General features: G+C 42.0%; 2 protein-coding genes across 2 annotated transcripts; one reads left to right on the top strand and one right to left on the bottom strand.

Annotated features, from left to right (window-relative positions):
• Nucleotides 1–463: 463 nt before the first annotated feature.
• Nucleotides 464–2,772, bottom strand: LOC140134120 (putative nuclease HARBI1). Its single transcript, XM_072154752.1, has 2 exons — nucleotides 2,070–2,772; nucleotides 464–834 (listed from the first exon to the last, which is right to left on the bottom strand). Exons 1-2 carry the CDS (start codon nucleotides 2,770–2,772, stop codon nucleotides 464–466), a joined length of 1,074 nt encoding a protein of 357 aa, XP_072010853.1.
• A 1,096-nt stretch (nucleotides 2,773–3,868) lies between these two features.
• LOC140134119 (uncharacterized) lies at nucleotides 3,869–7,686 on the top strand. The gene is made up of 4 exons (XM_072154751.1): nucleotides 3,869–3,884; nucleotides 6,860–7,156; nucleotides 7,233–7,357; nucleotides 7,462–7,686. The coding sequence occupies exons 1-4, from the start codon at nucleotides 3,869–3,871 to the stop codon at nucleotides 7,684–7,686; spliced, it is 663 nt and encodes a 220-aa protein (XP_072010852.1).
• Nucleotides 7,687–12,130: the final 4,444 nt, after the last annotated feature.

The following is a 12,130-nucleotide window of genomic DNA, read 5'->3' as shown; positions in this document are numbered from 1 at the left end:
GATCAGGATTCGGGGTGCAGTTACGCACCATCGCTGGCAGGTGCACTGGATCCCTCTCCAGTGGGCTTGGGCCCTTCCCCTGAAGCCACGTTCCTACTTTCGGTCAAGGAGGAACTTAGATCCTCGGCTTCAAATCCACCGGGCACATCTGGGAGTTCTGTGGTGACGCGGCGGCAGGCAAAAAGGGGGAAGGGGCCTGTGCGTCGTTCATCACGTTCTTACAAACCGTAATTTTCTTTTGGGTTTTTTTTTTTTTAAACTTTATTTATTTTGGTTAACTTGATTTTGATCAAAAATGACAAATAAATTTTTGATCTACTTTGTCTTCCTCTGAGCTGAAATTATTTTACTAAAGAATGAAAAGCATGGATCCAATTTGACATTGCATTTACTTTAATGCAATTTGAAATATACAGACATTAAGGTATCCAAAAAAAAAAAAAAAGGGAACTGGCAGATCACTTTAAAAGTAAATCTCAGTGATTTGCCAGCGCCTTAGTTGTCCCGCTCTATTTGTGGGTTGAGCAGACACATCCCCCTGATGCTCTATATGCTCAGTTAAATCTGTTGCAAGGTCAATTTGTAGCCTGTTGGCTGTCGCAATGTTATGTAACATGCAACAGGCTATAATGACCTTGCACACAATGGGGGGTTTGTAGAGCATAGCCCCCCCTGAAAAATCCAGGCAGCGGAACCGACTCTTGAGAATTCCAAAGGTCCTCTCAATGGCACTTCTGGTTCTTCGATGTGCTCGGTTGAAGCTCCTCTCCTTAGGGGTACTTGGCCGCAAATATGGTGTCATCAACCATGGCAATAATTTGTAGCCATTATCACCTAAAAACAGGACAAAGTAAAGCTAATTAGCTTAATTTCAAAAATGAGGCAGCATTCACACAAACATCTGCCTGCCGGGCGGCCGTGTGCTCCGTGTAATGGAGAGGAGGAAGGGTGACCGCTCTCCATAGCAATGCATGGGGGCTGCCCGTAACACAGGGAAACATAGGACATGTGTTAGCTTCCCCCCCCCCCCCCCCCCCCATGTACGGTGTTGCATGTGTGCTGCACCATATTGCTCTGTGCGGCCACTGCCATCTATGGGGACATATGTATGGCCGTAAGTTTGCAGCTGTACATATGTCCCCCATACAGTAGTGTGAATGGAGCCTTAGTCCGAGCTTAGACTGACATTTTTGGATTATCCTCACAATATCCGTTTTTTCCTTGGAATCTGCTTGGTTTATCAGTGCCAATAATGCAAGTTATTTGCATTTAGGGATGTCTTCTTTTTCCACAATATTTTAAACAAAACATGATGGTAGTTAAAGGGGTTTTCCAAAAAACGAAAGTTAAGCCGTATCCATGAGATAGTGCCTAACTTCATGATCAGTGCTGAGACCCCCACAGACTGCAAAAATGACTAATGGAGCAGATGGCCGTGCATGCCCATTCAGCTCCATTAATCTCTATGGAGCTGACAGAGATTGGTGAGCGCTGTGCTCGGCAAGATCACTCACCTCCATAGAGATTAATTGAGCAAAACAGTCATGTTCAGCCATCTGCTCCATTAGTCTGACTGAGCGGCGAGGGCTCCATTGTTTATGCAATCTGTGGGGGTCTCAGCACTGATCAGGGAGTGAGGTCCTATCCAGTGGATAGGGCTAAACTTTATTTTGTGGGAAAACCCCTTTAGATTGTGAGGTTTACCAGTTCAGTCACATGTCCATGGACAAAGTAGGTGTTTGTAACTGATACCCCTCAGTATGTATTTGTAAATTAGGCTTAACCCAACACTTTTTTTCCTTTGTTCACTCTCTCTTAACGCCGGTTTCGTCCAATTAATTTCATATGCTGAGAATGTGTTTTGTTTAAATTATTTTGCCTTTTTTTTTTTTTTTTCATTTGTGTGTGTTAACATTTTAGTTTACATTATGTAAACTTTTGAATAAAAAAGGCAATACTGTAAACAATACTCTTCTCAGTTTATGAAAACCATAATTAAAGACAGACCTTATGGAGCATGACCACATTTTAATTGTTTAGTAATTGAAAGAGCATTCACATTCACTTACCAAGCAGAAAGGCGTCCCTGTACAATTCACTCTGGAGCCGGCGATTGAGGCTACAGTGCTCAAAGATAAAGGAATCGTGTGTCGAGCCAGGGTACTTTGCGACCACATTAGTTATGATGTTATTGGGGTCCACGGTGACCTGCACATTAATAGATCTAAACATTTTTCGATTGCGGTACCGATATTCATCGGCCGCAGGAGGCACCAACGCCACATGTGTGCAGTCGATTAGCCCGATCACGTTGGGCATCCCCGCTACTTGCTCAAACTCCGCTTGCGTCCTCCGGATGGCATCAGCAGTTTTGGGGAAGGAGATGTACTGTGTACAGAGCTTAAACAGCTCATCCACTACCTCGTGGAAAAAACGGCTGAAGGTTGGTTGCGAAAAACCAAAACGCTCAGCAATGCAGTGCTGGAAGGACGCGTTAGCCATATAATAGATGGCCGAGACCATCTTGGTGAGTCCAGGCACTGCATGTGACCGTCCGGTTTTAGCCCCGATAGCTACTTCAAGCTTCTCATAGAGGCTTAGGATTGAAGCTCTATCCAGCCGAAACTGCTGATACACCTCCGCGTCAGTAAAATCTGAAAAGAACACACGAGGACGGAACACTCGAGGACGCCTCCTCTGCCTCCGTCTGCGCTGTCTAGCCATGATCCTGTCATTTTGAATGGCCACGTAGAGGATCGGAAGCATATCCATTGTCCTAGAATTAAGAATATGGAATATTAATTTTTTTATGCTCATATTGGCAGATTGGTCAGATAAGGTATGTTACTTTGTGACTAATTTTAACTTACGCTAAAAATTTGTTTAATCCCAATTTGTGGTAAATACTAAACACATTTTTAGTTTTTCCTGGGCCTCTCTTCCAATTTTTATAAAGTTTTTTAAAATTTGAATTTTAAAGTGTGACTTACCTTTGCAAATGCTTTTTTGACGAGTGTTTGTCTTCTTATTACCACCAATCTCCACTCCTGTTTTACAAATTGTATTGTTATTTTTTCCCAAATCAAGCCTTTTTTGAAATTTATATTTGAACATTTACTTACCTTTTAGCAAAATTTCAATGGATTTATTGTGCACGATCAACAGTAAACTTTTCCAATCTCCTCGACCCTCGACTCCTAACTCTCTCCATTTTGTTTTATTTTTGGAAACCATTTTATATTTTTTCCCTAAATTGTGTCGCACACACCTTTACCTTGTTTCAACAAGCATAATAGCAATCAGTTTACTCATGCGACACTTTTGTGTCGCGGTTTGAATAGTGTCGCACATCTATTTTGAGTCTTCGCGCTTAAAGCTGCGCGCCCCCGTTTATGACGCACGCTATTTAAATTGTGGCGCACGGCAGGTTAGATTGTGTCGCGCGCTTCCGCCATTTTCCTGCTTCTATCCTTGAATTTGTGGCGCATACACGGCAAAGATTGTGGCGCGAAATATTGAAAATCTGACGCCAGCAGCAGCGTCATAAATAGAAGCCACACCTGCAACTACAGCAGATACCGTGCACAGCAGCCAGGGAACAATACTCAGAATTGTAAGTACCCAAAACAACACAAAATACACCCAAAACAAGGCAAAAAGAGTGGAAAAAGCCCAAAAAGAGAGATAAGAAGGGTGGATATACAGGGCAATGTAAAGGACAGTGAAGAAACACAAGCTAATGGCACAGCACATGTTGCAGGGGGATCGCATCGTCAGAATTACATAAGCTTAACATCATAACTTCTAATCCCTTCACGTAGATCTATATTGTCGTGAACGAGGAGGGAACAACCTTTCGAAAAGCAAGATGGCCACATCCTCAGGTAAAGCGCTCAATACATTTTATATAACTCCAAAATAAACCTAGAAATGCAATGTTCACACAGAGTTTTCAATTATGGTGTTTTATATTCAAAATCACAGTATTACCTAAAAGAAAATGTCAAAATGATTTTTACAGCAAAAAAGGTTGATATGTGTCATCACCAAAATATAAACATTTACATCAAAGTATAAGGTCATGGGCGCATGCGTCACTAGCTACGCTTTGAAGTGCAGTGCTAGCGCAATGGGGGCGCACCCTGGGCTGGACACATTTTCATATGCATTGAAAGGCATCTACTGGTTAAGCAATCACGTGCGTTACACTGGACACACTAATGTTTTTTTTTAGTGAGGCCCAAAACCATGCACTTTTAAACGCAGGACTAGCGCTGTCCAACTGCACCGTGTGATTCCGTTTTTGGCCAATACACATGCATTTAGTTGAAGCCCTTAGCGCTCTGCACGGTAGCTGTACTGCACTGAGATGATGCCGGTTCAGCTCTGCACAGGAGCCAAACCGCCATCGGGGGTTGCGGGATGTCAGCGTTAATCTACCGCTGACATCCACGGCTAACACCCGCGGTCGGAGTGGGCTCCGATCGTGGGTGTTTATTCCGTTAAATGACGCGACCGCACCATTTAACATGCCTTCCGGGGTTCTTTACCCCACGATCGGCGCCCCAGCGATGTTTTGGGGGGCGCCAATCGCTGCTATGGCACCTCTGGGGTCCGATCGGGACCCCAGAGAAGCCTGAAGGCAGGGCCTTTAAGATGGCGTCTGTGACGTCATCTTAAAGGCAAAGTGTCAGCCTATGCATCTGCATAGGCTGACACTGCTAATACCCTGCAATACATGAGTATTGCAGAGTATTATCATGAACAAGCAATCAGATGATTGCTTGTTGATGTCCCGTGGTGGATCAAGAAAAAAAAAAGGAAAAGAAAATGTTTTTCATGAAAAAATAATTTAACAAATCAATAAAAATGGCCATAAGCCCAAAAACATATAAAGATACAAATTACGCTCAAAAAAGTCAAAATCATAACACAAACCCCACATATATAGTATCACCGCGTCCGTAACAATCCATATAATAAAACTAAATAACTATTGAACCCATATGATGAACGCCATAAATAAAAAAATTACAAACCCGCCAAAAATTCTGATTTTACCTATTATATCCCACTAAAAATGCAATAAAAAGTGATCAACAAAACATATGTACTCCAGAATGATACTGTTGCAAAGTACAACATGTCCCGCAAAAAACAAGCCATCAACCAGCTCTGTAGCCAAAAACGTAACAATGTTATGCCACTTGGAAGACGGCGATGCAAAAATGAGAGATTTTACAACACATTAGCATTTTATTTTCCAAATTTATTAAAACATAAGAAAAAATATTCATGTCTGGTATCCCCGTAATCGTATCGACCCATAGAATAAAGATAACAGGATTATTAGGCTATACGGTGAACCCAAAAATTTTTTTTTTAACTAATCCAGTACATAATTGATTCTTTTCTACTCATGACCTCAAAACAAGTTCAAAATTTGCTACAATAGGAGATACCAACCCCAAAATGGTGAAAAAGCATCTCATCTCGCAAAAAAAATGCCGTCACATGGGCCAAATAACGTAAAAGCGAAAATTTTATAGCCTTCAAAAGGGGCTAATGAGGAAACTAAAATCCTGGCAGCTGCAGGGCGCTCCTTCCCTTCTGCGGCTCGCTGTGCGCCCATAACACAAGTAATGTCCACATGTGGGGGGTCGCTGCACTCAGGAGAAATTGTTGAACACATTTTATGGTGGGTTTTTGCTTTTTATCTTTTTGAAATGTGTAAATTTTAGGCCTAAATGAACATATAAGCAACAAAAATTGACCATTCTAAATTTCACACCCATTTGGATTCAATTACTAGGAAGATCTCAAGGAGTTAACAATCTTCGTAAATGCTGCTTCTGATATCATGAGGGGTGCAGATTTGAAAATGGGTTTGTTATATATGTGGTTTAGATGCTAAAAATATTACAATTCAGTGAAAACACTATTTATCCACAAAATTGGCAATTTATCAAAAAATATATATATTTGTAAGCTGCGCAACATCAAAATTAATTATCGAGACATTTTTTTAATGTATGCCAATGTAAATAAGACGATTGGAAATGTTATTCTGCAACTTATTTAGGTTGAAAATCATCTGCATGAAAATGCAATGATTCTAAATTTTGACAAGGTCACATTTATCCCAAAACTCCAATTTGTGACATTTTTTGGGGAAATCAAAGCAAAAAATATCAGCCAACATTTACCACTAAAATGAAGTACAAGATGTGTGGAATCGTTTAGATTAGTAAAAGTGTTCAAAAGTTATAACCATATAAAGCAAACCATATCACAATCCCAAAAATCGGGCTGAGCCTTAGGCTAGATTCACACTGCTGTTGCCCGCCCGTACCGTACCGTAGCGGGCAACGGCAGTGCACGGGGAGAGGAGGAGGAGGTGAGCGTAGCTCCCCCCCGCCCCTCTACATAGGAAGTAATGGCGCACGGCGCCGTACTACGGAGAAAGATAGGACAGGTCCTATCTTTTTCTGGGGTACGAAGCGGTACGGTGCCGCACGTGTGCTGCACCGTACCGCTCCCGTAGTGCGTCATGCGCCCATTGCCATCTATGGGGGACGTATATCGGCCGTATATACGTCCCCCATACAGTCGTGTGAATGTAGCCTTAAGCTGTAAAATGGCTGCGTCCTTAAGGGGTTAATACACAATGCAAAGACTATGAAAACACACCATGAGAAGAAGGCCGAAGACGCCAGACATGTGATAGGCAACCCAAATTCCGAGCACAACAAGATCAGGGTAAACCCAATGCAAATCTTTGAAACAAATCTATCATAAATAATTTTTTAATTTCATATTGGTAAAAATATCAAATATCTTGCGTTCTTGTATTTTACAGATGAAAGCCAGGCAGGCACCAGCAGCGGCAAGAGAAAACAGAAGAAGAGCGCCCCTTTTGATCGAGCAGAGCTCGTCGCTTTGATAACCATCTGCGACGAGCGGGGCTACGACCTGCTCCGTGAGACTGGTAGCTATAAAGCTAAGACCAAAATCATGGAGCAGGTCCAAGCCCATCTGCTCGAGAAATACGGCCGGTACCATTCCGTCCGGCAGTTGCAGAAGCGGTTCTCGGACATAAAGGTCCGTGAGGAGCGCTTTTTGGAGCGAGTCCGAAGCCGGAACCGCTCTGCAAAAGGTTAGAAGATACAACTTGGTTCTCTAAGTAATGACATGTCTGTGCATTTTTTGATGATTTCTCTTTTTCTTTCTAGCCGGACGGGAGAGGGCACCGGCCGTAGAAGGGGCCTCTTCTTCTGCTTCTGTTGCTGCTGCTGTTGTGGTGGATGTTGGGGACGACTCTCCCCCTCCACCAAGCCCTGTGCCACCTGGCCAAGAGGTAAAGACTGGCATCCTTTTAGGAATCTAAGATGTTGAAAATTTAATATATACTAATTAATTTGTAATTAGTATTAATTTATATATATATTTTTTTTTTTACAGGATCTTGCTGTGGCTCCGGAGGAGGAGATGGTTACCCTGGTGCTGGAACCAGTGGAAGACCCACAGGAAGAGGTCCAGCCACCAGAGGTAGCCACCACAGCAGTGGCCGAGGGTCTTCAGATGTCCATCGGTGAGCAGCTCCTCCATGAAATGGAGCTGCTCAACCGAAAGAGGGACATTCTGATGGCCCATTTCGAAAGGTTGTTCCACCCTCCTCGTTCTTAAGTTTATTGGTAACCATATGGTTTTTTTTTGTTATTTAAAAAGATTTTGTTTAAAAAACATTTAAAAATGAAAAAAAATGAAAAAAAAATGAAAAAAAAAAAACAACAAAAAAATATCAAAATGTTTGAAAAAAAAAATTAAAAAAAATAAAAAAAAACAAAAAAAAAAACAAAATGTTTGAGAAAAAAAAAAAACCACAAAAAAATAACAAAATGTTTGAACCAAAAATAAAAAAAAAAATTACCTTTTTACCATGATTATCCCCCAAAACAGGCAACGGTGTTTGTAAAGTTGTCTTTTTACCATGATTATCCCCCAAAACAGGCAACGGTGTTTGTAAAGTTGTCTTTTTACCATGATTATCCCCAAAACAGGCAACAGTGTTTGTAAAGTTGTCTTTTTTCCATGATTATCCCCAAAACAGGCAACATTGTTTGTAAAGTTGTCTTTTTACCATGATTATCCCCAAAACAGGCAACAGTGTTTGTAAAGTTGTCTTTTTACCATGATTATCCCCCTAAACAGGCAACGGTGTTTGTAAAGTTGTCTTTTTACCATGATTATCCCCAAAACAGGCAACGGTGTTTGTAAAGTTGTCTTTTTACCATGATTATCCCCAAAACAGGCAACAGTGTTTGTAAAGTTGTCTTTTTACCATGATTATCCCCCAAAACAGGCAACGGTGTTTGTAAAGTTGTCTTTTTACCATGATTATCCCCCAAAACAGGCAACAGTGTTTGTAAAGTTGTCTTTTTACCATGATTATCCCCAAAACAGGCAACGGTGTTTGTAAAGTTGTCTTTTTACCATGATTATCCCCCAAAACAGGCAACGGTGTTTGTAAAGTTGTCTTTTTACCATGATTATCCCCAAAACAGGCAACAGTGTTTGTAAAGTTGTCTTTTTACCATGATTATCCCCAAAACAGGCAACGGTGTTTGTAAAGTTGTCTTTTCACCATGATTATCCCCAAAACAGGCAACGGTGTTTGTAAAGTTGTCTTTTTTCCATGATTTTCCCCAAAACAGGCAACAGTGTTTGTAAAGTTGTCTTTTTACCATGATTATCCCCCTAAACAGGCAACAGTGTTTGTAAAGTTGTCTTTTTACCATGATTATCCCCCTAAACAGGCAACGGTGTTTGTAAAGTTGTCTTTTTACCATGATTTTCCCCAAAACAGGCAACAGTGTTTGTAAAGTTGTCTTTTTACCATGATTATCCCCCTAAACAGGCAACAGTGTTTGTAAAGTTGTCTTTTTACCATGATTATCCCCCTAAACAGGCAACGGTGTTTGTAAAGTTGTCTTTTTACCATGATTATCCCCAAAACAGGCAACGGTGTTTGTAAAGTTGTCTTTTTACCATGATTATCCCCAAAACAGGCAACGGTGTTTGTAAAGTTGTCTTTTTACCATGATTATCCCCAAAACAGGCAACGGTGTTTGTAAAGTTGTCTTTTTACCATGATTATCCCCAAAACAGGCAACAGTGTTTGTAAAGTTGTCTTTTTACCATGATTATCCCCCAAAACAGGCAACGGTGTTTGTAAAGTTGTCTTTTTACCATGATTATCCCCCAAAACAGGCAACAGTGTTTGTAAAGTTGTCTTTTTACCATGATTATCCCCAAAACAGGCAACGGTGTTTGTAAAGTTGTCTTTTTACCATGATTATCCCCCAAAACAGGCAACGGTGTTTGTAAAGTTGTCTTTTTACCATGATTATCCCCAAAACAGGCAACAGTGTTTGTAAAGTTGTCTTTTTACCATGATTATCCCCAAAACAGGCAACGGTGTTTGTAAAGTTGTCTTTTCACCATGATTATCCCCAAAACAGGCAACGGTGTTTGTAAAGTTGTCTTTTTTCCATGATTTTCCCCAAAACAGGCAACAGTGTTTGTAAAGTTGTCTTTTTACCATGATTATCCCCCTAAACAGGCAACAGTGTTTGTAAAGTTGTCTTTTTACCATGATTTTCCCCAAAACAGGCAACAGTGTTTGTAAAGTTGTCTTTTTACCATGATTATCCCCCTAAACAGGCAACAGTGTTTGTAAAGTTGTCTTTTTACCATGATTATCCCCCTAAACAGGCAACGGTGTTTGTAAAGTTGTCTTTTTACCATGATTATCCCCAAAACAGGCAACGGTGTTTGTAAAGTTGTCTTTTTACCATGATTATCCCCAAAACAGGCAACGGTGTTTGTAAAGTTGTCTTTTTACCATGATTATCCCCAAAACAGGCAACGTTGTTTGTAAAGTTGTCTTTTCACCATGATTATCCCCAAAACAGGCAACGGTGTTTGTAAAGTTGTCTTTTCAACATGATTATCCCCCAAAACAGGCAACAGTGTTTGTAAAGTTGCTGTAAATCAATAGCATGAGATGTATTTATTAAGGTATCATTATTTTTCTTTGATGTCTGAATAGAAACAAATGTAATGTGATTTGAAAACAGTGCTTGAATAAATTAATAATTTTTGCATAAAAATGACTGTTTATTATGTTAACTTCCAGAATAAAACAGGGGCAGCAACACACTGGTGGGGGGGTGTTTGTTGACATAAACACTGTTGGGGGGTTATGGTGACATAAACACTGGGGGGGGGGATGGTGACATAAACACTGGTGGGGGGGGTATGGTGACATAAACACTGGGGGGGGGGGGTATGGTGACATAAACACTGGGGGGGGGGGGAGTGCAGGGTCACACAGACACTTTGGCTAAAGATAACTTACATGATGTGGGCAGCTTCTTGTATTTTGCTGGGTTCACAACATATTCTTGGTCTAGGCTCAGCGTTATATGTCACTAAAGCGACTGACGTGTTACCTTTGTGTATACATTGGCAAATAGTTGCAGACGGCGGCTGGCCTTTTGGCTCCATCTGATGCTAAAACTTTAAATCAAGGACTAAACGCTTGCAAAAGTTAACAAGATAATAATTTTTAATTATATTGCATCAGTAAATTCCGTAAAGCTTTACAAATAAATATACATCTTTCCACTATGTAGCCTCCACAAGAGCAATGTATGCTGGGTGGCATGGTGGCTCATTAGTTAGCATTACAGCCTTGCAGCCTTGTGGACCTCGATTCAAGTCCCATCCAGGTCAACGTCTGCACAGAGTTTGCAGTTCTCTCCATGTTTGTGTTGGTTTCCTCCAGGTCCTCCGGTTTCATCCCACGCTCAAACACATACTTGCAGGTTTTTTAGATTGGGAGCCCCATTGGGGACAGGGAACATTCTGAAAAGGACTGATTATTAATTCTTATGTGCTCATCGGAGGCAAGGGATGCCTATGTTAATCAAAAGCAGTGTTTTGCATCCTTATTCACTTTCGACAATCACTTGTATCACTCATCATGAGATAGGAGCAGGGTGGAATACACATACATCACACCATACCCCTTTAAATGGGCCAGGAGGAGAGAGCATACCTGCAGACCTATCCCTTTAAGTGGGGCTTGAGGAGGAAACATAGCTGCAGACCTATCCCTTTAAGTGGGGCTTGAGGAGGGAACATACCTGCAGACCTATCCCTTTAAGTGGGGCTTGAGGAGAGAGCATACCTGCAGACCTATCCCTTTAAGTGGGGCTTGAGGAGAGAGCATACCTGCAGACCTATCCCTTTAAGTGGGGCTTGAGGAGGAAACATAGCTGCAGACCTATCCCTTTAAGTGGGGCTTGAGGAGGGAACATAGCTGCAGACCTATCCCTTTAAGTGGGGCTTGAGGAGGGAACATACCTGCAGACCTATCCCTTTAAGTGGGGCTTGAGGAGAGAGCATACCTGCAGACCTATCCCTTTAAGTGGGACTTGAGGAGAGAGCATACCTGCAGACCTATCCCTTTAAGTGGGGCTTGAGGAGAGAGCATACCTGCAGACCTATCCCTTTAAGTGGGGCTTGAGGAGAGAGCATACCTGCAGACCTATCCCTTTAAGTGGGGCTTGAGGAGAGAGCATACCTGCAGACCTATCCCTTTAAGTGGGGCTTGAGGAGAGAGCATACCTGCAGACCTATCCCTTTAACTGGGGCTTGAGGAGAGAGCATACCTGCAGACCTATCCCTTTAAGTGGGGCTTGAGGAGAGAGCATACCTGCAGACCTATCCCTTTAAGTGGGGCTTGAGGAGAGAGCATACCTTCAGACCTATCCCTTTAACTGGGGCTTGAGGAGAGAGCATACCTGCAGACCTATCCCTTTAACTGGGGCTTCTTGCTTTTCAAAAGCAACATTCTCCAAGTAGGATCCTAAGCAAAAGAAAATTGCCCTGACATTCACCTCCTTCAGCCCGGTGTATATGAGTGCACGTCTTGCGACACAATTCGGTTTTTTAAATTCGGGGGCTTGTCCGAATCATTCGGGTTGTTCGAAAACCACGCCCCCTGGTTTTGGCGCACGGAACTCGGCGCCCGTGCGCCACAATTTAGACCCGTGCGCCAGAA

Source organism: Engystomops pustulosus, chromosome 5 (genome assembly GCF_040894005.1).
Source record: "Engystomops pustulosus chromosome 5, aEngPut4.maternal, whole genome shotgun sequence".
Taxonomy (NCBI): Eukaryota; Metazoa; Chordata; class Amphibia; order Anura; family Leptodactylidae; genus Engystomops; species Engystomops pustulosus.
The sequence above is the reverse complement of the archived record's forward strand: the minus strand, read 5'-3'. Positions and strand labels throughout refer to the sequence as shown.